The 27,232-nt window shown below is 55.2% G+C and overlaps 1 protein-coding gene across 2 annotated transcripts; it reads right to left on the bottom strand.

Moving 5' to 3' along the window:
- Positions 1-26,774, bottom strand: COLEC11 (collectin subfamily member 11; the record flags this gene model as incomplete). 2 transcript variants are annotated; one of them, XM_079720586.1, is made up of 6 exons in its annotated part: positions 1-392; positions 550-645; positions 2,516-2,569; positions 5,252-5,323; positions 19,191-19,262; positions 26,657-26,774. In XM_079720586.1, the coding sequence occupies 6 exons, from the start codon at positions 26,772-26,774 to the stop codon at positions 1-3; spliced, it is 804 nt and encodes a 267-aa protein (XP_079576712.1). The 2 variants fall into 2 exon arrangements, with proteins under 2 accessions (XP_079576712.1, XP_079576711.1); XM_079720585.1 differs by having other exon boundaries at positions 1-406; positions 546-645.
- Between the last annotated feature and the right edge of the window lie 458 nt (positions 26,775-27,232).

A 27,232-nucleotide genomic window follows, 5' to 3' on the forward strand; every position in this document is an offset into this window, starting at 1 on the left:
CTACACGTGCTCCTTGTCAAACTCGCAGAGGAAGTGCATGGTGAGGTGGCAGGCCACGTCGTTCCAGCCCCCGGAGGCCACCAGCTCCACGCAGTCCTCCTCGTCGTAGGCGTTGTTGGGCTCCCCGCTGCGCCACTGGCTGAAGGTCTGCATGGGCGAGCGGTCCGCGTAGACGAAGGTGCCCTCCCGCTCCAGGTCGTTGATGCCGATGAAGACGCGGGCCAGGCCGGCCTGCGCGATGTAGGCGGCCAGCAGCCCGTTGGCGGCCGCGTCCTTGGGCATGCCCAGCGCGCCGCCCCGGCCCTGGCAGGCCAGCTGCGCGTCCACGTACTGCTTCTCCTCCTTCACCAGCAGGTAGATCTTCTGGTCTGTCTCACGCACGCCGGCGACGGCTGCGGGGACAGGGCTGGAGGGCGAGCGCTCGCGGGTCCCCAGCAAACCCGGGGCGCCCACCCAGCACGCGCGCGCGGGGAGCAGACCCAGGGCCGCTCTGCCTCCGGGCAGGGGTCGGGGGGACACGGGAGCAGGGAAGCCCCGAGAAGCACGTACCGTGTTTGATGAACTTCAGCTCCGCTGTGATCTGCGCGACCTGGTTGTCTGTCTCCCCGACGGCCTTCCTCAGCTGGCCGCACTCACACGGGATGCCTGCGGAGACCGCGCCGGCGTGTGATGGGACTGACCCAGAGGCGGGCTCAGAGAGGGGGGCACCCCTCCCCCGCATGATAGGCGATTCAACAAACACGAAGGCCTTTGAGGCTGCAGTGGAGACTTCACACTTGATCCTAAAGGCCAGGAGCAGTGGAAAGGTTTTCACAGGGGCGCCAAGGTCGGATTCACGTTTCACAATCTCGCTCTGGTCGCTTCGGAGGAAATCAGCGGAGGCATGATCAGTGGCGGCGAGACGGGTGGGCGAGAGCAGGGGGTTAGGACAGTCACCTCGGGAAGACTGCGGGCAGTGACAGCGCGGCAGGAGAGACGCCAAGACGTTGGAGGAAACTGATGCAGCTGGAACCGTGGGGTGATGTTCAGTCATCCCACGTGGCCAACCTTGCCTCAGCTTGGGCGTTTCCTCCTGGCCCCTCAGGAGGACCCTAACCTTCCAGCTGTGAAGAGCTCCACGTGGTCAGGGACATTCTCAGAATGTCACTCGGCCGTCACAGCGCTTGGGGGGCCCGTTGCACACGGTGGCACTGCTGGCTTCGGCTTCTCCACCAGACCAGGAGGGGCCGCCGGCTCCCGCCCGCCCTCTGCTCTGACTCTGTGAGCACAGCGGCAGGACTTCTCCCCTTTTCCTGATACATTCCGTCGTGCGAAGCTCTCAGCCTGCCTTTCCAGTCTGAACAGGCTCTTTGGCGTTTGGCCCGGTCTTCCAGACTCGCAGACCCCCTCTACCACTTGGAGCCCAAACACTCCCCAACACATGAGCACCTGGACTGATGCTGGTGTGATTGGGGTTTTTTTTTTTTTTCTTTAATGGAACTTTTTCTGAGATACACGTTGTCTTTGAGTTTGCTGAGGTCTGAGGCGCTGATGTTTTCTGGAGAGACGGAACCGGTATCAACCTGAGCTCGCAGGAAGGGCCTACCCAAGGGACTCGGACACTGTATCTTCCCCCTCAATCTAGTATCTGTGAAGTGTCTCCTGTGGTCACACATGGTGGGGACGAGGACCAGGAGCTGCAGACCTGTTAGGATGGCGTTTCAGTAACGGGGCTGAGAGGCCACAAGAGCCTGAGTGATGGTGGCGGGAGCAGTCCGGCAGGGGTTGGGGGACACTGCGCGTACACGGCCTGAACCTGGCGGGGACAGGGGTTGAGTGACATCGGGGGGGAGGTGCGTGCTGGGCAGGGGAGCGGGGGGCGGGTGCAGCCGAAGCCCAGGGAACAGGGGTGGGGTTGGAGCGGGCAGCAGGCTGTGCCACGTGGAGAAAGAAGAAAGGGCAGCGGGCAGAGCTCCCCCGAGAAGAGAGGAAGCAGCAGGGGCAACAGGGCGGCAGGCAGAGAGGACGGGGGCTGCCCGCGGCCCGGTCTCCTGGCGCCAGGGAGGGACGGCCGGCAGGGAAGTCGGCTAAGTCCACTGAGCGGGGCCGGGGTCCGCGGTGACAGGAGGGTCGTGGGGAGTCAGCTGCAAGGACACCCAGAATGAGGAAGATGAGCCAGAAAGTGCGGGCGCGCTTCTCAGAGAAGCTGGTGGTCAGAGGGGGGTCCCGATGCCCCCAGAGACGCCGTAGGAAAGGAGGCAAGGGCGCTTTAGGACGCGCGTGTCTAAGCCGGATGGTGATGAGGTGTCATAACACACAGCCGGCGTGTGGACCGCAGCCCTGAGCGGGAATGGACACATTCAGGTGGCAGGAAAGCAAATACTGAAATAGTCCACAGGAGGGTGTGATGCACGAGGAAGGCATGTCAGTTACACGCGCTTTTTCCAGCCTATTAAGTTTTATGTCATGATTTATACTTTTTAAAAGTGCAATTTTAATACATTTCTAAAAAATCCTTGGACCCTTTATGCCATACCTGGTTCTCCATTAGGGCCAGGGGGTCCTATGTCACCAGAATCTCCTTTTTCACCTGGAAAAGAGAAGCAAGACCAAAGTCACAAAGCAGGGGTGGAACGTGTCCCCTGAGTTCAAAATGTCCAGGTAACAATGTTCTTTCTTCCACGTGCAGTGCCCTGTGGCTTCTGCGGTGAACTGTAGGGAGGAATGGTCTGTAGATGACTGATCCTTCAGGCTCTGCTTGTGTGACGTGGAACATCCACATATCACGGAAGTTCAGAGGTTATCAGATGCGCATTCTTTAAGTCAATTCTGGAAAACCCAGCACGTTTCCTAGAACACGCTATCATCTCGGAAATCCTTAACACCCGGTGCCAGTTCTCTCCATGTGCCACATCACAGCAAGAAAATTCAGGTAGAACAGGTAACGTCAGAGACGGATGGACCGTAGAGGTTACCTCCTCCAAACAGAGTCAAGATGAGATCGGTCCTCCCTGTCCCTCTCTGAGAGGCAGCAAGGTGTCCCAGGGGCACAGCCACCAGGACACCTGGGCGCCAGCCTTCTGTGGACAGGACAGACGACTCAGCCACTCTGCCCCTCCGTTTCTTCCAACTTATGAACAAAGGGATACGAGAAAATCATGGCAACAGAGCTTCCTAGCTGCCCTAAAATTAGACAATGGATATTCATTTTAAAATCATAGGAATAGGGCTTCCCTGGTGGCGCCGTGGTTGAGAGTCCGCCTGCCGATGCAGGGCATGCGGGTTCGTGCCCCCGTCCGGGAAGATCCCACATGCCACGGAGCGGCTGGGCCCGTGAGCCATGGCCGCTGAGCCTGCGCGACCGGAGCCTGTGCTCCGCAACGGGAGAGGCCACAACAGTGAGAGGCCCGTGTACAGCAAAAAAAAAAAAAAAAAAAAAAAATCACAGGAATATTCCTAAAGCACTACCTTTCTTCCCCCTGAGAGGACTTAAGCTTCTCAGCCGACCTGGGACAGTGAAGGGGCTGTCTTCTACGACTTCTACATCCTTGGAGAGTCATGTTCTGTTTGATGGGGGTGGAGAGAGCTCGGCAGTCTCCGTCCAAGCGATTCCCCTTTTTTTTTCTTTTATCAACATCGGGAGCTTGAAAATGACTCAAGGATCAGCTTGACAAGGACCCAGGATGGCAGTCTCAGAGATGGAGCAGATCAGGTAAGCTAAGCCCAGTAAGGGCCTTCTTGGCAAGCTGTCCCCTGATGAGACTCTGACATTTACCCAGAGCCCATGCTGTATGTTATAAGCACACACATCCCTACTTGTAGCCAGTAGCCACTGCATTCTTCACAGCAGCTAAAAGGTGGAAATGACCCCAGTGGCCATCAGCGGATGAAGGGATAAATAAAATGTGGTCCATCCATGCAGCAGAATATTATCCAGCCTTATAAAGGAAGGAAATTCTGACGCCTGCTACAACACAGATGAGCCTTGGGAACATTACACCAAGTGAAATAAGACACAAAAGGACAAATACTGTATGATTCCATTTATATGAAATATCTAAACAGGCAAGTTCATAGAGACAGAAAGCAGATTAGAGGCTGCTAGGGGCTGCAGGGGTGTGGGGCGTTGTTACCTCCTGAGGACAGTCTCTCTCTGGGGGAATGAAAGCATTGTGGAAATGCACAGCGGTGCTGGTTCTACAACACTGCAGTCGTGCTTAGTGTCACTGAATCGCACACTGAAAATAGTTAAAGTGACGAATTTGATGTTACAAATATTTTACCACCATTTTTTTTAAGCTTTTTCAAAGCATCCGCATCCCTCTCTGTATCATGCATAGCGATCTGTGTGCTCTGTAATGAATCCACGGGGCAGGTGTTTCCCACGGATTTGCCGGGAGGAGAGACGCAGCTCGCCGAGCTGGCCACACTCCTCGTCTCGGTCCTGGCTGAGGGACCCTTCCCGCCAGGGCCAGGCTGGGCCGGGGGAGGTCCGTGCCACCGATCAGAACTGACCACCTGGACCCACTCACAGCTCAGCGCCCCAGGCAGGGTGATGGGGCAAGGACTGCGGGCACCACGCTGGGCAGAGCAGACAACAGCCAAAGTCCCTCCCAGCCCCAAGCCCCCCAGCCTTTGTCTCCTGCTGCCAGCACCCACGACAGGACCTGGGGGAGCCCTTCACGGGGCTGGGGGGCCTCTCCTCCTTCACCCTGAGCCCTCTGGGGTCCAGCACAGGCGCAGGATAAGCCAGGGGCTCAGAAAGCGTTTGCTGAATGAGTGCGGAATGGGGGGCGGGGTGCACGGAAGAGCCGGGCGATGCTGAGAGACCCCTTAACTGCCCTGGGGACTGTCTCCCGAGCTGCCCACCCTCCAGGGTTGTGCAGGTCAAACGGGGTCGCGTGGGCACTGGCGCTGCTTCCGCGCTGCTGTTACCCTCCTGCCCCCCGTGCTCATGGGGAGCCACCCCCCAGTCTCAGAGAGTCTGAGTCGCCCGAGCTGCAGGTGGACGGACAGTGTGTCGGGAACGCGGTCCTTCCGCTGCTTAAATGGGGCTCCTGATTCTCCCCCAGGCAGCATGTGAACCCTGAGGGGCAGGGAGCACTCCCCACCTGGTGGCACCCAGTCAAGTCTGATCGATCCCCAAACGCAAACGCTGGAACAGAGCTTATCGTGTATAAAGCGCACAAAATAAACATGACCACCAGCTACTCTCTAAGTGCCCAGGTGGTGAGTCTGCGAGGGAAAGTGAGCAGAGGTGTGTCCGAAGTACCTTTAGAACCAATGGGACCGATTTTTCCATGGCGCCCCACGCCGCCTTTCTGTCCTTTGTCACCCACGTCTCCTGCGGAAAACAATGAGATCACAGTTGGTCGAGGCACAGGTCATGCAGTACACATCCTGTGTGTCAGCCACGTGAACACGTGTGTCAGCCACACGAACACGCACGCACACACGCACACTAGAAGACCGAACACGGCACAACTCTTGTTTAACCTCCCCAAGGTCGTGTATCCGACCGACCCCAGAAGGCTCTACATGTCACCTGCTGATGTATTTCCCAAGGGAAGACACCCACCCCCCCCCTAAAGTCACACACACTACGGAACAGAGGAGGCCACGCTGTACATCCCCACGACCTCAACTCAACCAAGCGCCTTAGACTGAGCACTTCCGGCCAGCAAGCGAGTCCTAGTTCTGTGATGTTCCCACGACTCAGGCCAGGCCGAGGGCAGAGGGCAGAGCCCAGGCTGAGGGGTGAACCACAGCAGAAGTGCAGACGCCCCACCCAAAGCCGGCTTGCGTTCACACAGGGCGAAGTGTCTGGCACAGAGCACGCGCACACGTCTTCTCTTATTTGGTTACAGGAGGGGCTCATCGCCCAGATGGGGCTCTCGGGGGTTAAGCGCTTGCGCGGGTCAAGTACCTGGTCCTGCCACGAGGTGACTCCTGCCCCGGACACGGTGTACCGTGCGTGATGCTGGGGACACAGGAGTGACGGGGCTCAGGGTCTGTGGCGGGGTTGGGGAGACAAGCGGCCGGTGGTAACTCACACAACTAGTATTGTAACAGGAGATGCCCAGGGCTCCGAGGAGGCATCCGGGAGCTGGGGAGAAGACAGCCACCAGCCAGGACCATGTCACCATGCCTCTGGTCACACGTGGACGAGGCCTGGACAGGGACGAGGCAGGCACCGCAGGAGGCGGCCCAGGGGAGTGGTGTCGGGAGGGTAGGGAGAAATTCCCAGACTGAGAAGCATCTGGGAGGCAGAGACGACCACGTCTGAATGACCAGCATGAGGGAGGGTCAGGGTGAAGGGGACGGTGGTGCCCAAGCCTCTGGCCTGGTCGTTGGGGGGTAGGGGTGCCCGTCCCTGGACAGCAGGAGGGGCAAGAAGATGACACCCTGAGGTCGCGATGCCCGGGACGAGCGAGGAGAGGTGTCCGGCAGGCCTGCGGGGACTGGGTCTGGGGTGGGGATGGAGCCTGGGGGCCCCGCATGCACAGACCTGCACCAGGGGGCCCAGCGAGAAGGCCCCCTGTGGGAAGAGCAGGCCGGGGACCCTGGAGCACTGCTGCTGGTCTGAGGGGGGGAGGCGAGAGAGGGAGGTGCCGCCCAGAGAAGCCGTAGGACAAGGACGGGCCAACCGGAGGGTCTCAGAGGGTGGGGCGGGAGGTGAGGAAGCAGGACCCGGGGTGCAGAGAGTTCCCGCAGGGCTGGGCGGGACGGGGCTCACTGGGGCAGCCGCAGTCGGGCACCCGGCTCCGTCTGGGCTCCGTCAGCTGGGCCAGCCCTGCCCTCCCCGCTCAGCCACCCTGACGGCCCGGCCCTGCTTCAGTCTCCTGACTGGTCCTTCCAGGGTCGAGGAATATATAGCCTTTCTGTGTCGCGTTATGACAGCATTTCGACCTGATTAATTCTCTAACAGGAAAACGGCAGAGCAGTGAGAGGGAAAAGATAACAGGAAAAAAGGGGTTTTCAATCAGCCAGTCAATCAACTGCACTCACCCTACTGGTAATCCAGAAAAAGGAATAGCACTGAAATCACTGAGAAGCACTGCCTTGTAGGGATACGTGCTAAAATATTTACTAAATAAGTATTTATTTAGTAAATATTCCACTCTGAGGATATGGTGAGGGGCTTTACTTTATCGCTGGAGGAGGAACAGGACACTCAGCTCTTGGGCCAGACGGGGCCACAGAGGCCTCGACAGCCACGCCCCTGGGGCTCTAAGCGAACCCCCCAGCGCAGCCGTCCTGAGGCAGCTCCAGCCACAGAAAAGTGTCCCTCCGCGACCTGCAGGAGCTCGAAAGCTGCCACCTGCTCCTTCCACCCAGCAGTCCTGGTTTTGCAGCCAGAGAGATGCACGGCTAGTCTAACCCACCGTCCACAGACAGTCCTTCAAACGTATAAACTGTTTTCTCCCTGCAATCTTCCCCTCAGCTTCCCCACCCTGTCTGTGCTCCCATAAATACAGGAGCATCGTGCCCCCAAGCAGGCCTGACCACTGTCCCCTCCTGCTGTGGGCTGAAGTGCCCCCCAGATTCATATGCTGAAGCCCTGACCCCCGTGTGATGCATCTGGAGGGGGTCAGGGTTAGAGGAGGTCACGGGGGTGGGATGCGTCCCCTGATGAGAGAATGAACAGCCTGGAATCCTCTCTCTCCACCATCTGTGGACACGACCAGAAGTCGGCCATCTGCAGGCCAGGAAGAGGGTCCTCCCCAGACCCCAACCATGCAGACAGCCTGCTCTGGGACCCCTGCCTCCAGAACCGTGAGAGATCAGCGTCAGGGGTTTAAGCCCCTGTGTCTGTGGTGTTTGGCTATGGCCCCTGAGCCACTTGTCTGGACCCCCTGGTCCCTTGTCTGGACCCTCCAGTCCATTAGTGTGGTCTGAGCTCAAAGATGACCACAGATGCTCTGCTCAGCCTCCTGCAAAGCGTCCCAGAGAAAAGCCCCTGTCCCTGGAGTGCACACTCGGCTCTTGCTGTTGTTCCAGGGCCTCAACCGCCACCCTCCTTCCGGACACCTTTTCTTCAAAAGGCCAACGTTCCCTCTTCCCTAACTCTCAGTTGTGCCCCTCCTGAGGTCCTGGGGTCAACGTGAGTCCTGGGGAAGCTGGGCTGAGCAGGATAAGTGTCGAGATGACCTCCGTGCTCATGCTTTTCTCACTTTCACATCTCGCCAAATCACAGGGTGGTTTGGCTTGTTTTCACGCTGAATCAGCAGGGTCTGCTGGGACACTTGCTGCGGCGTCCTTACAGGGACGTGCAGGCCTGATAAACTGGATTAAGCTCGGGCTCGATCGGGCAGTCCCACAAAGAGAGTGCCCAGGGCAGGAGGAGGTCTCGGAGACCCCCAACCCAACCATATCTTCAGACAGGAAGGCAGAGACACAGAGTCCGAGGGATTTGCACCTACAGTAATGAGTTGGGCGGATGGTCCCCAGCATGTGGATCCCACTGAACTCCCACTGGAGAGGGGCAGGGTCACCAGAGTATGGAGAGTGGCTTCCTGCCAGGGGAACACGCCTCCTCGTTCAGAAGACCCGGCACTGCAGAGGAGTCTGGTCCACGTTTTAATGGGCAGATTGGGGCAGACTGCGTGTGAGTGCAAACCCATCACCTGAAGAGTGTGATGTTTGCTAAGATTCCACCTAGAAAAGGTGAGAACAGAGTGTGGGCCTCCTGTCAACCTTGGGGTCACTTCTCCCCGAGACCCCTCCCTGCAGAGGGGAACTCAAAACAACACCTGCCCCCCACTGCTCCCACCCAGACGGCTCCTGCTGCCCCAAGCACACAGGGGGAGGGTAAGGAGGCTTGGACGAGCACACTGGAGGGGGAAACACCTGCGATCAAAAACAATGGGGCAAGGGCTGCCCCCTCACACCACGACCCCGCATAAAATCTCTCAGCTTAGTAGACGATTAACTCATGATTCACTGCATCTGCTGAAGGATGCAGTCAGGGTCTAGCACACATCCTGCTGTGGTAAATAAGTCATAACCTGAGGATGACTGGAGAGCCTTTGGCTTTCAGCCCATCTCTCAATTGCACAGCCGAACTTTACCACTAATTCAAGGTTGCTGCTGACACGTGGCACCTGCCCCCAGCAGGTACTGAGCCCAGCTCCTGCCCTTGGAGGGGTGTGGGACCCGGCCCCTGCCATAGGGGGCTCTGAGAAACCAGGCACACGTATAGAAAATCAATCGGATGCCAGCAGCTCACGGGGCAGGGGGATGGGGGCAGGCAGTGAACCCAAGCCCGAGGCGGGGAACGAAGGCGCTGCAGGTCTGCAAACCTCAGGGTGGGAGTCCCCCGGGGACTCGTCACCACGGCCGGCTGGGCCCGCCCCAGGGGGGATTCCACAGGTCCGGGCGGGGGGCATCCCTGTCGAGCTCCCAAGCGCTTCGGATACCGCTGCTTCCAGAACCGGGCTTGGAGACCCCTGCGGTTTGGGATGTGAGAAGGCTGGAGCTGCAGGAGGCCACCCGTGCAGGCCAAGGCTAGGGGTCAGGCACCCCAGCTCTACCTTCGAGGCTGAGTCTCCCTGCGCCTCAGTTTCCTCTCTGCAAAGTGGTGTCCTGTAATAACAGCTCCTCTCGCGTGTCTGAGACTCCAGGCCCGCAGCGCCGTGTGCACAAGGCTTAGAGCTCGGTCCCTGGGGCCCAGCTGATCCTCCCCCTGTCATTCGGCTGTGCTATCTCTGTGCATTTCTGACCTACATAATGGGGCTAATAATAGCCATAATAGAGCCATCTCACTGGGCGTTGAGAGAAACGTGAGCACCGTCGGGAACGGCATCTGGCACGTAGCAGGTGGACGTAAGTGTTGGCCACTGTAACTGTCACTTGGAGGCAGAACCTCCGAGCTGGGACGCTGCTTCCCCAGGGGCAATCCATGTCCCCCATGAACCCCCTGGATCTTCACAAGCATGCAGAGCCTCAGGCCCCACCAGCTCAAGCACCAAAATCCGCATTTTAACACATCCCTGGGTGATTCCAGGGGCCCCAAAGCTGGAGCAGGACTGGACCAGACCCCACGGGCAGCCCTCTTTGGAGGTTGGTTGAGATTCCATGGTAACCCACTGCTTGCTGCTGCCAGGAGCAAACTGGAGCTATCAATAGAGGTGCTTGCAATCTGGGGCAGTTCTGCTCGTTTTTCCAACTTTCAGAGATAAATTAGAATACTTCCAGGTACACTGTGTGCCAGGAAAGCGTGTCCACATGTACCGATGGATTTCAACCTCACAGTGTTATTGCCATGACCACCTGGTATGGGCTGAATTGTGTGTCCTCCAAGATTCATATGTTGAAGCCCTAACCCCCAATGTGACCAAATTTGGAGATGGCCTTTCAAGAGGTAATTAAGGTTAAATGGGGTCAGAAAGGTGAGGGCCTAATCCGATAGGACTGGTGTCCCTGTAAGAAGAGGAAGACACACCCAGCAAGCCACACACAGAGGAATGGCCTCGTGAGGACACAGGGAGAAGGCGGCCATCTGTGCCCCATGGAGAGAAGCCTCAGGGAAACCAGCCCTGCAGACACCACGGTCTCTGAGTTCCAGCCTCCAGGGCTGAGAGAATAAACATCTGCCATGTTTGTTACGGCAGCCCCAGCTGACTGGTACACTTTCCCTCTGCCCCAGAAGAGAAAGTGGAATCAGAGGGGTGGTGCCACCCACCACCAGTCATGCCGCTAGTACAACTGGTGTCCAGTGATCCAGGGCACAGCCTGCAATCAGGCAGACCAGGCCCAGGTCCCAGCCCTCCACCCGCGCAGCCTTGGGTGAGTCACAGTCCTCGGAGCCTCGGCTTCCTCACCTGCAAAGTGGCATTACCCTTCAGGTCACTGAGCATAGGACATCGGCCCAGGTCTCCTGGCCACATCCAGGGCCCCGAGCCCTCACCTTGGCTGTGGGGGAGCGGCCTGATCTCCACAGACCCAGCCACAAGCCAAGGCTGCACTTCCAGGGACTGGGCCTGAGGGCATGCTGCAGGCTGTGGGAGACAAACGACCCTCCCCGGGGGCCCAGAAGGTGGGAAATAGGAAATCAGAGAGAGCAGAGCTGACACCCAGCCTCCCGTGGTGCCGGCTCACCTGTGAGGAGCCGCTCAGGGGCCAGGCCTCCCCGGTCCCTGCTCAGCCCTGCATCCTCAGGGCCCACGGCCCGGGCCCTCGGACCGGAGGAGACCTGGTTCGCAACGCCCCCGATGACCTCACAAGAGGGCCTCTGTGCAGAAGGCTAGGCGCTGGGGGCAGCTGGGCCTGATGCGACGGTCACCCCAGCCAGCACGACCAGCGCCCTGCCGTGCACAGCTCCCAGCCGTCAGTGCTGCCCAAGAGGGGGGGTCAGAGTAACAACAGCCACCACCTGTGGGTGCCTGCTGGGCAACGCATGCACACACACACGTGTACACACACATATACACACATACATATTCACACATACGTACATGCACATATATGCACATTCACATGTGCGTGCATGCACATTCACATACATGTGCACATATACACGCATGCACGTGCATTCGCATACATATACACACATACACATACATATACGCACAATGCACATACACACACATTCATACACATACACGTGCACATATACACACATTCACATACACATAACGCATTCACATGCATATACACACATACATACATGCCCACATGCATGCATTCACATACATATACACACATACACACATATACACGCATTCACATACATATACACGTACATACACATATGTACACATACACACATGTGCGCCCATACATATGCACGCCCATACATATGCACACATGCATTCCAAATATTCACATACATATGCATATATACATACACATGCATGTGCGTATACATACATACACACATGCACACATATCTACATGCACACATACACATAAACCGCATGTTCAAACATACAAACACACACCAAGCAAACCTTTCCTCCTCACAGCACTCGGGCTGAAAGCCGGAAGCAGGAGTCTACAGCAGGCCCCTGCACCAAGGTCACCTGCACACAAGGTCAAGGGTGTGGGCTGCCGTTCCTAGTAGGAATATTCTCTCTTTGGGGTGTGTTGGAGAAGAAGAAAAAGCAAGAACCATTGAGTTCCCTGAGATGTCCACACACCCTCTACTTGAGGGCAACCCAAGGTCGTCTGCGATGCTGACTTGCTTTAACTCGCAGACACTCCTTGGAAAGCAGCAGAAAAACCGCGTGGTTGCCAGCCTAGGGGAGGCTGGATCTGAACACGAGCCCTGCTGGCTTCATCCCGCCTCCTCTTGCTTCTCCGAATGACAAGAAGCTTTTTGCAAAAACCAAACAAATCCCCCTACCCTGGTGGTGTGGGATGATTGGAAACGCACCAGACACGCTCAGATCCGGTCCCTTTCAGTCTCCAGAGCTGGCGGTGGCGGCTCCCCAGGGAGCTGTGACTGCGGTGCCAGCCCTTCCCATCCCATCCCGCTTGTGAGAAGTGTGCTAGCGCACATCTGTCCTCTGGACATGCATGAGGAACGGGGGGCGGCTCGCAGCGGGCTGCTAATTCGTATTAATTTTAATGAAGCTCTCACACCGTCCTCTGAAGAGGAGACAGGGCGGAAAGAGCACTCGGCATCCAACTTCCTCTGCGATTTTCAGCGGAGATAAGGTGCACGTTACAGAACCCAGAAAGCCCGTCACTGACGTAGGGTCGCCCTCCCCCATCGCGGGCCAGGTGGGTCTCCAGCTTCTGCGCCCAGGGGCCCGGAGGCCTCTTAGCTGCGTGTCTGGGGGTAGGAGCTTTGACAGCTGGGACGACACATTTTTAGCGGGTCGTGTGGCAAAGCCAGCTCCGTGCTGTGTGCACACAGCGTGCACTCTGGCAGTGTGGGGACAGCTCTCATTTCAATAAAGGACAGTGGACAGCAACAGCGGGGGTGGGGGTGGGGGTGGGGGTGGGGGGGCTCTGCCGGCCCTTGGGCTTGTCTTTGTCGTTCCAGAAAAGGCAGCCGTCAGCTTTCTGGCGCTTTCTCCTACAGCTGTTTTGAGTTCTCAACAGGGGGGCTGCTCAGTGTGTGACCAGAGGCCACCCCCCAACACAAGGCAAATCAGCAGAAGAGGAAGCCCCCCTGCAGCAGCCCCATGTGACGCAGCTTGCATTTCATGGAAGCTGACGTGAGAAGGGCGCCAGGTGGAGGGTGTCCAGATCCTTGTGATCGACCTGCAATCCCACCCCACGCAGCACCGGGGGATCGGCAGCCCCGGCGCTGGCCAACGGACCTGCCCCGTCTCAGGCCGCCCCCCCAAACCAAAGCTGAAGCTGCATTTTAACTCCAGGCCCAGCTGGTCCCCATGGCTTGGGAAGCATCCTCAGAGCAGAGCTGTCTGCTCAGTAGGCAGCAGGGAATGAACCCAGCTCGGCGTGTTCAGAATCCTCAGCCCGCAGACTTCTCTAGCACCTGGGGACGAGCAGGTGCACGCACACCTGAGGCCCCTCAGCCACAGACAGGTCACCCGCAGATTTCAAAGATATTCCAAGACATTGAATGTCAAGATAGTTTACAAACAATTGATTGAGAGCCTTCCAAGGGCCAGGTCCTTGATGGGACGAGAACACTCCAAGTCAGGAATGAGGTGGTAAGTGAAGGAAAGGGTCCCGCGGGGGAAACGGAAATGTGCAAAAACCCAGGGAGATGGGACACCAATGAGGAATTCTGGACTATCCACAGGGAATTACTCACGCTTTTTCATAAACTAGCAAGAAAGTAAATAAGAGCTTTTAGTCTTCTGACAATTTCATAGGGAATGTTACTGATAGAAATAACCATCACCAAATAAAACTGACGCTGGCTAAAACTACACAGGGAAAAATGGTCATTAACTAAAGATTGATGGGAGAGTCCTCTCTATACAATTTAGAGCTGAAATTTTCAACCAGGTGCAAATAACACTCTCAGAAGAGCTCAGGATGGCAGAGGCGAGAGTTGGGAAGATGTGAGGTAGGTAAAAAATAAAACATTAAAACTGTTCAAGAAGGACTTCCCTGGTGGCACAGTGGTTAAGAACCCGCCTGCCAATGCAGGGGACACAGGCTCGAGCCCTGGTCCGGGAAGATCCCACGTGCCGCAGAGCAACTAAGCCCGTGCGCCACAACTACTGAGCCTGTGCTCTAGAGCCCGCGAGCCACAACTACTGAGCCCGTGTGCTGCAACTATGGAAGCCCGCGTGCCTAGAGCCCATGGTCCACAACAGGAGAAGCCACCACAATGAGAAGCCCGCGCACCACAACGAAGAGTAGCCCCTGCTCGTCGCAACTAGAGAAAAGTCCGTGCGCAGCAGCAAAGACCCAACGCAGCCAAAAAATAAATAAATAAATAAAATTGATTCTTAAAAAAAAAATAAAACTGTTCAAGGAGTCCGTGAAAAGTCACAGGGGAAAAATAATTCCAGTGAAAATAATTTCTAAACAATGAAAATCAAGTGTGCATGATGTAAGTGCACTGCATAAACACAACTGAGGAATTAAGTTGGCTTAATGTGGTGCCTGGGGAAATATCAACACAGCCTCAAGTGGAAATAACCGTTTGTGAAAGGTCCCAGCTGACTCTGAAGGGGCCCTCGTGAAAGGGCCGCTGTCTGGGATGAGCAAGGCCCCCCTCGGGTTCAGTGCCGGTGGGCGTGGGGCTGGAACAGCTCGGAAGTGGGAGCAAGGCAGCTGCCCGAGGGCCCACCGTGCACCAGGCTTGCTGCTCCCAAGTTCCCAGCTTTCATCCTTTAATAAACAATAGGGACTGATAGCGACTACGTCATTATTTTGCCTTCACGGGTTGGAAGCGAGGGTGTGAAGCCGGCACAGCTGGTAAGCAGCCCGGCTGGCGTTGAGCGGGTCTGCCCCGCCCACACCCTGCCCGTCCTGCCCCGGAGCCCTCATCCCAGGAACCCCTTTCAGAAGCCTCTGGACAGGTGCCCAGATCCAGCCCACTGCCATTCTTCGTAGAAACCAAGCTGATGCAGAAACCAGGCAAGTCTCCCCAGCCCCCCGCCCTGCAGCGGTCACTGCCCTCCGTAGGGGACAGGGCCCCCCGGGCAGTAGCTGCAATCCGCTAAGAGCAGGGCACTGGTGGGAACGCCTTCACGAAAGCAGGATGCAGGAGGATGGGAAGGTGGCCGGGAGGATCCCGCATCCCGGCAGGAGAGCGGTTCCTGTGAGGAGCCTTGGGGCGTCCTGGAGCTGAGGTCGCCTCCCAGCACACCTGAGTCCCCGGGCACCGGCCGCCTCAAGCTTCGCCATACTGAACCTGTGCTAGCGCTTCTGAGGTTGGCCGCAGCTCTCAGTTTCCAGGCTCCGACGAGCCCAGGTGCAGCCATGCTGACCCCGGGAGCATGGCCGTCAGTGTGTGGAAGACCGCCAGAGCTCACGAACCCTCACCTGGGCCTCCAAGTGAGCCTACATCGCCAACAGGCCAGGGCCACGGCCACTGCAACCTTTCAAAATACCTGTTAACATCAAGAGTATAGTTCACGCACATTGTTGGGAACACCAAAGACAGAGACAGGAGAAAATGTAAAGAAGAATTTAAAGAAGAAAATTTAAAGGTCCATAATCCTATAACCCAGAAATGTCTACTACTGATATTTTGATTAATTTCTTTTCCATCCTTTTTCTTCATCTTTTTGTAAATATCTTAGTCGATCACATGTCTGTTCTTGTATCCTATTTGATTCTCTTATATTCTAACATGCCGCGGCCAGTCCTCTTTTTAAAGGTCATCCAAAAACGGATGTTTCCTAGATTTCTACGTAACTATCCCACTATTCAATAATCCAAATATATCCCACTTGGGTTGACTTGTTCTCTGTACTCTACAAAGTAGCAAAGACCCCAGACCAAACCTGCTCATTTTGTCAGTGGCGAAGCCAGACCCCTGGCAAGCCCGGTGATCACTGCCCCATCGCCTCCTAGCCTGGCAGGTTCCTTGTCAGGCAGGTCAGTGGGCCTGGAAAGGGCAGGTCCAGGCTCCCCTCTCCTGCCCTAATCATACACAGGACTCTGCTCTGGAACATACCGCTCCCGGTGGAGTTCTAAGTTACCCACGGATAGGAGACATTCATCAAAATGATTTCATAGCATGAGAAATACTTACACTAAAATTTGGCATTAAATTTAAGAAATAGGTTCAAACTTATATACACAACATAATTGCAACAAAGCAAGAAAAGTCACCCCGAAAAAGGAAATATACCAAAATAAATGGTTATCTCTGGATGATTTTATTATGCCTGATTTTCCTCACCACTTATATATATATATATATATATATATAAATTTTCTATCATGAGCATACCTTACTGTTACGTGTTAGAAAAACTTGAAACAAGACAGATTCTCGATCCAGCCCAAATTCCCCTCCACACTGCCCCACAGCTTTCTGCCTCAATTTACTCTCCAGGGTCCACATATCTGTTCTCCCCCCTCTGACTCTGGGGCTCAGGTGGCCTCCCCGAGATCTCAGCACGTAACCGCACTCAACTTAGTGGTTAATGACAGGAAAACGCAATGAATTAGGCTGTTGCCTTCCCAGCAACGTTCATCCTCATCAGGAGATTCAGACGCTATAATAACAGCATTTATAGTCTCTGCGTGCTTGTCCTGCCTGTTCAAGAGTGAGAATAAGAGAGAATGATGATGATGACAGAGCGATGACAGAGCTACGTGTTGGTGACACTAGTGACAGAGATGAGAGAGCAGCCAAGGGTCCACGTTGGCATGAAATGAGGCATTTCCTGCTGCATGTGCGTTGAGCTCAAACATCCTTACTTTGAAAAAACATCAATGCAAAACCCCTGTGCTTCCACTGCAGGGGGCGTGGGTTCAATCCCTGGTCAGGGAACTAAGATTCCACATGCTGCACAGCTCGGCCAAAGGGGAAAAAAAAAAAAAAAAATCAATGAAATGGCATCATGAAAATGAATTTGTGACCATCCAGAATAGGGGGATATTCACTTCCTAACTGTGAAATGTGACATTTTCCTCACAAGGCAATAGAGGGGGACTTCCCTGGTGGCACAGTGGTTAAGAATGCACCTGCCTATACAGGGAACACGGGTTCGATCCCTGGTCTGGGAAGATCCCATATGCCGTGGAGCAACTAAGCCCGTGCACCACAACTGCTGAGCCCACACACCACAACTACTGAAGCCCGCGCGCCTAGAGCCCATGCTCCGTTACAAGAGAAGCCACCGCAATGAGAAGCCCGCGCACTGCAACGAAGACCCAACGCAGCCGAAAAATAAATAAAAATTTTTTAAAAAAGGAAGAACCCAAGAAGGGTTTTTAAAAAGACAGGAAAAGACAATGCTCAAAAAGGAAAAAAAAAAGAAAAGAAATACAAATGACTTTTAAACACCTGAAAAATAAGCTGACTTCATTTATGATAAGAGAGGCTCAGTTAAAGCCACACTGATGTGGCCTTCCACGGCTACCAGACTGGCAGCTTTCTGAGGCAGGGAGGGTGAAGGGGTCGGCTGTCTTGTGCTTCAATAAACAGAGGGTAAATGGATTCGATCCTTTTGGAAGGCCATATCCAGCAACATTTCAAATGCACGTGCATTTTGATCAACAATTACTCTGTCGGGAATTTATCTTCAGGCTGTACTCGTGCACATTAAAAATGACGTTTACAAGATTACTCACTCACTGCAGCAAGGCCCTAGGGAACTGTAAATCTGCAGTAATAGGAGACCAGTTAAAGACGGACACGATGTCTCCATGTGAGAGCAAGCAAAACCTGCATGTCCTCCTGTAGAATGAATGATCTCCAAGTACACGGATAAGTGAAAAGAACAAAATGCAGAACATTACATACATTTTGCAGTTGTTTGTACAGAAGCAGGAAAGAATAGAGTTCACTCCGCCATTACAAAATATCTCTGCGAAGATAAAGAAACCTAACAGTGGTTGCCAGTGGGTCGGGCTGCTGGTGGGGATGGGAAGGAGACTAGTCGCTGTGAATAATTTCTGTATGTTTTGAACTTTGAACCAGGAGCACAGCTCTTTTATTTTTTAATTAATTTGTTATGAGTCAAGGGAAAGTAAGAAATAAAAATCAGCACCTGGGCTTGATGGAGGGATGGTGGTGCCAGAAGTGCTCTGGGTCTTGACTGGGACCAGGGTTTCACAGGCATTTGCAGCCGCCAAACTCACTGATGGTACGTAAATCACACCTCAAAAAACGAAAAAACTGGGACTTCCCTGCTGGTCCGGTGGTTAAGACTCAGTGCTCCCAATGCAGGGGGCACAGGTTCGACCCCTGGTCTGGGAACTAAGATCCCATATGCCTCACAGCGTGGCCAAAATAAATTAATTAATTAATCCCAAAAAACCCCACAACAACATTAAATAAAAATTTCAAAATGAAAAAACAGTGCATGGACTTAAAAACATAACAACCTTTATCTGTGTTGTTACAAGAAGCACATAACTCCGATGCTATGAGGCTGGGTGGGGACCGGCTGGATACTCTCAGCACGTGTTCTCATAGAAGAGTGTGCAGGCATTGACAAAGCACTTCCAAACACAGCTTTTAAGGATTTCACAAACTTTAAAGCAGCAAAAGTAAGTGTATCCTAATGATGACATTCATTGACATCACCATGTACCACGTAGCTACTTTTTAAGGTAGGATCTATTTTCTGTAAGCCTCAGCACAACCCAAGCAGGCAGGCTGAACGACACTATTTTTTTTTCCTGATGAGGAAACAGATTCAAGGTGACTAGGGTCCGTTAGCCAAAAACGGGAGGCCACGGTGTAACCCCCCATGCCCCACCCGAATCTGTGCTCTCTCTCCTTTGCACACCTACATGGCTGTTTCCATCACTGTTCACACGCCTCCATCACTGTTTGCACACCTCATAATTGCACTTATACGTGTAACGATCACAAAGGATCCCCGTTTTGCACGTGAGGCCGAGCGAGTGCTGAGTTTCCATACACGTAACCACCCGATGAGGCACACCTCCCAGGAGGCACTTGGTCTCTCGGTGCCGGGCAGGCCAGAGCCAGGGAGCACCGTCTAAAGAGCCGCCTCTGTGCCCTGCTTCAGTCCTGAGACCTACACAGGTGTCGGGCTCCTCCCGAACGCCCCTCCGTCTCCCCACCAACAGCTCTCTCAGGAGCCGGCGCCCCAGCTGTGCCCTCGGGGCCCAGGGGCAGCAGGTACCTTTCTCTCCCGCGGGGCCGACTCTTCCAGGCCGTCCTGGTGCGCCTTTGTCTCCCTTCTCTCCAGCGTCCCCTGTGGAAGAAGTCACGTGCCTTTAGGACCTTGCCCTGCGCGCCGGGCTCCGGTGTCTGTGCCGCCAGCCAGGCCCCTTGGCCTCCCTCTTCACACCCCGCCCCCGGGGGCTTTCACCCCTTCCTCCCAACCTGCTCCCAGCCTTGGCTCTAGGTCTCCCTCCCCAAGTCTCTTCTCAGGATTCTGCTGCCTTGCCTCCCCGCGCCCTCTGGGAATGCATCTGTCCCTCTCTCCATCCACCCCCTGGGCTGGCCGCAGCCTGCCCTCTGGTGCGCAGGGCTCCCCAGCACCCACCCACCATGGCTGCTCTGCTGCCCCTTTGCCACCCGCGCTGGGCTCTCTCTTCCCTCGTCTGGCCGGTACTCTCGGGAAGAATAAACTTGGGCGCACGAGTTGGCGTCCCCTTGTCCCTTCAGTGTGAGCACCCCCCAGAGGGTACACTGCTGCTCAGGGGCAGGGTCCTCCCACACGGGGACACCTGTGACCAGGTGAGCACGTCACCCGGTTCAGGCTCGTTGGCCAGGTGCGTCCTGCTCTCAGCCTAAGCTACACACTCCCCCAGCCTTCCCCACAGATCCTGACCATGTTTTGGCACGTTTTGCTTTATTTCCGGTTTCGTTCAGAACCGAAACAGGGAAACGGGCTGTTTGTGGAGTCTCCCCGGTACCCTGCACTTAGCACGTCCCAAGTCGACCTGATGGTTTTCCCCAGAAGTGAGTCTCTTCTGTGGACTTTCCTGCTTCTGCTGTTGAGACACCGAGTCTCCCAGACTCCAAGCTCCAAGCCCCACGGTCATCTCTGCTTTTGCGTCTCCCTCGTTGGATAAGTGCAAGCATCCGCCCAGCTCTGCCAAGTCCAACCGGCCACTCCCTCCCGATCCCCACGGGGGCGCCACGCTCAGCCACGTCTCTGCAGTTCTGGAGGTGAGTGCACCACCAGCCCGCCCTCACGTGGCTCAGGGCAGGAGACGGGTCGTAAACAAGCGTGGAGACACCCCGTCCAAGCAGGACAGGCGACCCGGTGGGAGCAGAGGACGGATTGTGGACGGGACATCAAGGCCCCGCCCAGTCCCCTCCTACCGCCCCCCACTCCAATCCACCGCAGAGTCTTCTTCCCAAATCACAGAGTCCATTATGATACTCCCCTTCTCAAAGGAGACTCAAAACCACCAACAGCCAAATGTAGGTATAAATAATGTCCCGTTTTTCAGCTCCTGCCCACAGGCCTGCACCTGGAGCCCGGGGTCCGGTTACACTGCTGCCTCTGCCTAGTCGGCCGTGACCATCGACCCACCTGTGCGGGTTTCACCTGCTCACCTGACTGTCCAGGAAGCTGCTCCTCATCCCCTCACTGGATCTCTTTTCTCCCGTGATGAGGACCCTGCTCTGTACCACAGTCATGGTCTCGTGGCCTCACCTACTTCCCTGATGTATCTGCCTCCCACGAGCGGGGGTGGGTGCTGACGTGCACCTGCCTAGCTGTGCACAAAGCAGCCCAACATTCAAGTGAACTCTCATTCTCCGTAAATTCTCTACACGCGCCTTCATTTGGTAAAGAGGCTTCCCTGAGATAACAGATTCCCCAGTGAGATCCCCCAAACTGATAATCTGGCCTTAAGGGGAGGGGGCATTCCATTTAAACGTAAGGAAACAAAGAGACAAGCAAAGCAAGTGCCATTAGAACGTGGAATGCAGGGCTGGCATGTTACTGCCACCCCGTCACAGCTGTGACAGCTCCATGAACCACTGCTGAAGGGCGGCTGACACACTTGGCACACACGGGCCCCTGAATCTCTGGGTAGTTCTCGGGGTTTTTTCTTATCTTTTAAGAAGAAAGGAAATCATTACAGTAGTAATATTTGGAGAAGAACTGATAGTCTACCAAGAAATACCGACTAACAGACTGATCTCACCATCAAGAATCAGCAGACGTTGGAGGGGCACCAGCATCGTGAAAAAAGAAATAACAACCCAGGAAACAGGACTCAATGGGGCAGCCAGAATCTGACTGTGAAAGACACTGAATATCCTCATAAAGACGAGAGAGAAGAGGCACCTATGAACAAGAGCAAGCGGCAATGAAAGGGGACCAACTAGGGAATCTCGTGCGTGAAATACATTTCTGAAACAAGTTACTCTATAGGCAGGCTGAGTAACAGAATGGCCAAGGATAAAAGCTAATTCATGAGACAAATAATTAGGATGGAGAGCTTGTCTACACGGCAACACTGAGAGAGAAGGAGATGGAGAGTTTTGTTTCGGTTTTGAAGTTTTCAGGTTGAGCGTTGAAGAAAAAACCCACAAATCCCAACATCCATCATACAGGAATTCCAGAAAAGGAGAATAGACGTTTGAAGCCTTAATAGCTGTGAAGATTTAATAGCTACGATCTCCCGGCACGAAGGAAATTCACCAAAGAGCACAATGCACGGGCCGGCAGGAAAAAAACGAGGGAAAATAACTCAGATGTGTCAGAGTGACACGCAGAACATCAAGAATAAAGAGGACATTCTATAAGCGCCACGAGGAAAAGGAATTTTTAAAGACTGCACGCATGTGAATGAGAATTAGATTGACATAGAATTGTCATTAGCAACACAGGGTACGAGAATAAAACGAAGCAGTAACTTCAACAAAAGGGCTGTGATTTAGACTGAGATCAGAAGAGGCCTCTCTGGTGAAGTGGCTTTTAACAGAGACCTGCTGAACCAGGAAGATGCAGCCAGGCAGAGATTGAGGAGAGAAAGGGACACCTGCGCAGGTGAGGTGGGACAAGCCGAGAGGGCCGGGCACAGACAGTGCTCAGACCTCACACGTACGGCCCACCGGACGCCCCCGCCAGGCTTTAAGGAGGAAAATACCGTGGTCCCATGCCTGCATCAGGGGAGCACAGTAAGAATAATGTTTCCAGGGTCCAGGCCAGAGGCGAGCATCATCAGCACCCACGTCCCACTGCCCCCTGTGGACGGAGGGTCCACGTCGTGCCCGCCCGCGTCTCCTGGAGCAGCCGGGAGAGCCCTGGACCACACAGCGGCTCTGTCAATAATTGTGGAAAATTAACACCAAGCAAACGCACCAGCTTCTTCCATAGATTAAGATGAACTCCTAGGGGTCACACACGGCCATTCACTTAGTTACATAATTTAACCTGGCCTCCCCGCCACCCGCCCCGTGAGGCAGGGGTCACGTCCACTTTACGATAAAGAGCCAGGCCAGAGACAGGCGACAAGCCAGCTCCCTGGCTCTGGGCAGCAAAACCCTAATCAGAGAACAAGCAGGCCACGTCCCCTACTGGACCGTCCTCTGGGAGAGAAAGCAGTCAGGACAGGAAAGAGGCAGGGTGACCAGAGCTGAGGGGGGAACGGGCCCAGAGCAGCACTTCCGAAGCGTGAAATCCCCACGTGCGTGTGTTAGTCACATTATTGGCTTTATCGACCTTCTTTCAATTAATTTGATAAAACCTATAAGAGTAACGATTCCCTTTTAAAATCTCTGAGCAGCAGGCTTGCTAATACACACCAGTGTTTTCCTACCTACAGCCCATTTTTCCAGCCATAAAGGAAAGACCGCTCTTCCATCAGAATGAGTTGTTACTCTCTCCAGATACAAAGATAATGTGTTACGCTTAGGTCTGTAATAGCAGATGACTTTCTTCTCAAGGAGAAGGTGGCCTGGAGTCATGTTGAGAAGGATTCTGAAGCCCAGTGTGGATTCGCAGGAAGAAGCACCAGGACGGGCCGGAAGCAGCTGGGCGCCATGTCCCCACAGACTGCCTACCACCTCCAGGCTCCGTCTCCAAGGAAACGGACACCGGCTGCACCCTCACAGGCTGAGCCTGGCCTGGTGGGGCCTGTAACACAGACGCGTCTGATGAACAAATGGAGACCACTCACCTGCCTCTTTCATCTTAAGGGCGGGGCCTGTATTGTGTTTATCTCCACTGACCAAGGCAGGCCCTGGCACATGTGCTGTAATCAGACCTTTCACAGACTGCCCCGGCTCTCGGGCGCATCTGGGCGAGTGTGGCCAGCGAAGCCCACATCCCCTGCCTGGCTCCCTGTGTGGCCAGCGCACTTAGTGGTTGGCAAGCCACTCAGAGAAGGCAGGAGGCAGCACGCCCTCCCCTGTGCCCTGAGGCTGGGTGTGACGCTGAAGCTCCACCCATCGAGCGATGGAAAGTCCTAAGTCCCCCGAGACCCTGACTGAGTGGACACGAAAGAGCCTGGGATGGAGGAGCCCCCCTGTGCCTGCACCGTGCCCGTCTCCCTCTGCCCCCGTGCGCATCCTGCTCTCTGTGCCCTGAGAGCAGCACAGAATGTCCTCGAGGTCGGAGCTTGGTCTGAGGAGGAGCTGGGCGGGACCAGGCGCCGGGCAGAGGGCGGCCGGCCCGCTGCTGCCCCACGCTGCACGAGACGCGGATCCAGGGAAGGAGCTCTGCCGTGATACCAAGCTTCACCTTGCAGGGGACGCACATCTACACGGGCCTGAACGTTCGCTGCTCAGAAGCCCCAGACTTGCTTTGCTGCCGTAGATTTCTCTCCTCCACTTTCCCCTGCTGCCCAGCGTAAAACTCAGAGCAGTGAAACCCCTCCTCTGTTTCGGGTCAGCACCCTCTCATCACAAGGAAGGAACTCTGGCTGACCCACGCTTCTGCGTCAGAACAAGACACGCACAGAGGGTAACGAGGTGAGGTGGGTGTGGTCATCAACGTGACTGCCATCCGTCCACAAGGTACCTGCCTATTCGAGCATCACGATGTACACCTTGAATAGACAGAGCTTCTGTTGGTCAGTTACGTCCCCAACAAAGCTGGAAATTTAAAAAAGAACAAGATATCCAGTTTCTAGGGGCCTTCATAAATACACTAAGTTTCTCCACTAAAATCGCTGCTTTGGTGCTGACAGACTCGGGTGAAACCGGACGTGTGAAACGATGCTGCCCCTGAAATGCTGGATCCAGAACACACACTGTGGGTAGCACGTGGTCTGCGTGTTGCCCACGGCCCCAAACATCCCACACAGCTTCAGCACCACTTGGGAGCCTGTCTGACCCCCTGCCAGAAGGTGAGCCTTGGAGAGCAGGGGCCCCGCGGATTCCCTGGCAGAACCCTCCGCTGGAGGGCCCACCGCAGACACTCAGTCTGCGAGCGGGGTAGGAGCAGCACAGTGACAGCAGGTCGGCTCTCTGTGGACCATATGCCTCCACCTGGCAATACAGTGGCTCATCACCGACCACAGCACAGTGTTGGGTGGTGAGAAATCATTGCTTAGAGGAGGTGAGGTGTCCCTGGAGCGGGCCCCCCTCGGAGAAGGAAGCACTGCAGGGGACCCGCCGAGCATGCAGGTTGGAACGCCCTTCATATGGATGCAGCAGAAACAGTCACCAACGCGGATGTCAAAAAGCATCTGGGGGCTTCCCTGGTGGCGCAGTGGTTGGGAGTCTGCCTGCCAGTGCAGGGGACAGGGGTTCGAGCCCTGGTCTGGGAGGATCCCACGTGCCGCGGAGCAACTGGCCCCGTGGGCCACAAATACTGAGCCTGCGCGTCTGGAGCCTGTGCTCCGCAACGAGAGGCCGCGATAGTGAGAGGCCCGCGCACCGCGATGAAGAGTGGCCCCCACTTGCCACAACTAGAGAAAGCCCTCACGCAGAAACGAAGAGCCAACACAGCCATAAATAAATGAATGAATAAATAAATAAATAAATAAAATTTTTTTTAAAAAAGCACAATTCCTTTAACATAAAAAAAAAAGCATCTGTCTCAGAAGACCCTCAAGATGTGCTTGAAAACCCAGAGACATCTGAATCTTGATAGTGTCCCGGTTTAATATTTAAATTGTGAATGTGGCTAAACAGTAGAATATCTGGACCGAGCTTTCCCAGACACCCACAACTCCGTGCTCAGAGAGAAGCACTGCTGCTAGCATGCCAGTGGATCTCAGTCTAGATTTCTTCCTATTTCTGTGTATTTGTATATTTTTAATGGGGTTAGGAAGAGACTGTTTAAAGTTCCTGACTCTGGGACTTCCCTGGCGGTCCAGTGGTTAAGACTGCACACTCCCAATGCAGGGGGCCCGGGTTCAATCCCTGGTCAGGGAACTAAGATCCCACAAGCTGCGGTGTAGCCAAAAAAGTAACAACAATAATAAATAAATAAATAAATAAATAAATAAATAAATAAAAATGACTGACTCTTTCCATGACAATAAATATACGCTTAAACCATTCTTTAGGGCCTCCTCCTGGTGTGTGTTTCCCAGGTTATCTGAGATTCGCTCCAGAGTCAGGAGCTGTGTGCTTCAGAGGCCCCGAGTAATTTTAGAGCAGAAAACAAACGGCCGTGTCACTTCATTACTAAGAGCACACGCAGCCCTAGAGGGCCAGGAGGGGCAGACTGGAATCTGGGGCTGCGGAACCCTGCCCGCTGCTCCTAGGAGCACAAGGCCCAAGGGGCAGCTCGCCCCACGTGGTGGAGGCGCCCTGTCCCCGTCTTGAAATTCTTTCTAACTTTTGAACAAGAGATCCCACATTTTCATCTGCATTGGGCCCCTCGAATTACGGAGCTGGTCCTGCTTGGGAGCCACAAGGTTTGGGATCTCCTGCCCGTGCGTGGTAGAACCCAGTGACTTTTTGAGTGAAAGTCCTCCCCCTGTGCTGGCGCCCACCCATCCCTGGTCTGCAGAGGCAGCTGCCCCTGGAGGTGAATTGCAGAAAAAGCTCAGGAGAAGGTTTTTTTGATTTTTCGAAGAAGGAATAAAGAGCTCCAGGGCTTCCCTGGTGGCACAGTGGTTGAGAGTCCGCCTGCCGATGCAGGGGACGCCGGTTCATGCCCCGATCCAGGAAGATCCCACATACCGCGGAGTGGCTGGGCCCATGAGCCATGGCCGCTGAGCCTGCGCGTCCGGAGCCTGTGCTCCGCAACGGGAGAGGCCACAACAGTGAGAGGCCCGCGTACCGCAAAAAAAAAAAAAAAAAAAAAAAAGACCTCTCAGTAACCGTAACAGGAGCCCAGGATTCAGAGCTATGCAACCCACTTAGACAGATTGCTAAGTTTCCCTGAGCCTGGACGGGCCTCATCTGCACAATGAGAGCATCTCACCCTCAGGGGCGCTGGAGGTGACGTGTGCAGCGCCTGGAACACACCTCGGACGCCTCACAGGGTCCCTCCGGAGAGGACCGAGCTGCACACGAACGTCTGGTTTCAGAATTACAGAATCCCTCGCCTGAAGACAGTCTGGACGCCACGTACAGTCTGACCCTGGACTTTACAGAACAGGGGACCAGGGCCATCGACGGGGCAGATTTGCCCGCGGCCGGGCCCCGAGCCGGCCTGGGGATGCGGGATGAGCGCCGCGTCCGCCGCTCGCGCCGCTGCCCGGGAGGCCCGGCGGAAGTTACCTTTGAGGCCAGGGACGAGAATCTGCACGGAGCAGGTGTCGTCCACCGTCTGCTGGGCGCCCCCGGCCCACAGCACCGACAGGAAGGCCAGGCCGATCAGAGCCAGGGCCCGCTTCATGATGAGCCTCGCAGCACGCTGACTCCTGAAGGGAGGGAGAAGCAGTAAACGGTGACGGGAATTCCGGGAACCGGGACAGCGAGTGACAGTGTGCAGGCGCGCCGGCCGCCACACCCGCCCGCTCGGGGCCACGGAGGCAGCTGTCCTGGAGTGGCGCTCTGTGCTCTGGGGCCTTTCTCTCCCTGTCGCTCTGTCTGTCTGTCTCCCTCTCTGTCGCTCTGTCTCTCTCACTCGGGTGCCGACTTAAACCTCCACCGAGACGTCCCCTTCGCCCAGCAGTGACAACAGTCACCACTCCGGATGCTTCTTCTGATTCCTTATAACACTTGATACTTGACACTTGATACACACAGAGGCGTGTTTACCGTTACGGGAAAACTCGGACACTCAAGCCGTAAAACAAACATTGGTGAGCATCCGCTTCACACATCCGGCCCCCTGTGACCCGAGTCCCTGGT

This window comes from Hyperoodon ampullatus, assembly GCF_949752795.1.
Source record: "Hyperoodon ampullatus genome assembly, chromosome: 15".
Classification (NCBI taxonomy): domain Eukaryota; kingdom Metazoa; phylum Chordata; class Mammalia; order Artiodactyla; family Ziphiidae; genus Hyperoodon; species Hyperoodon ampullatus.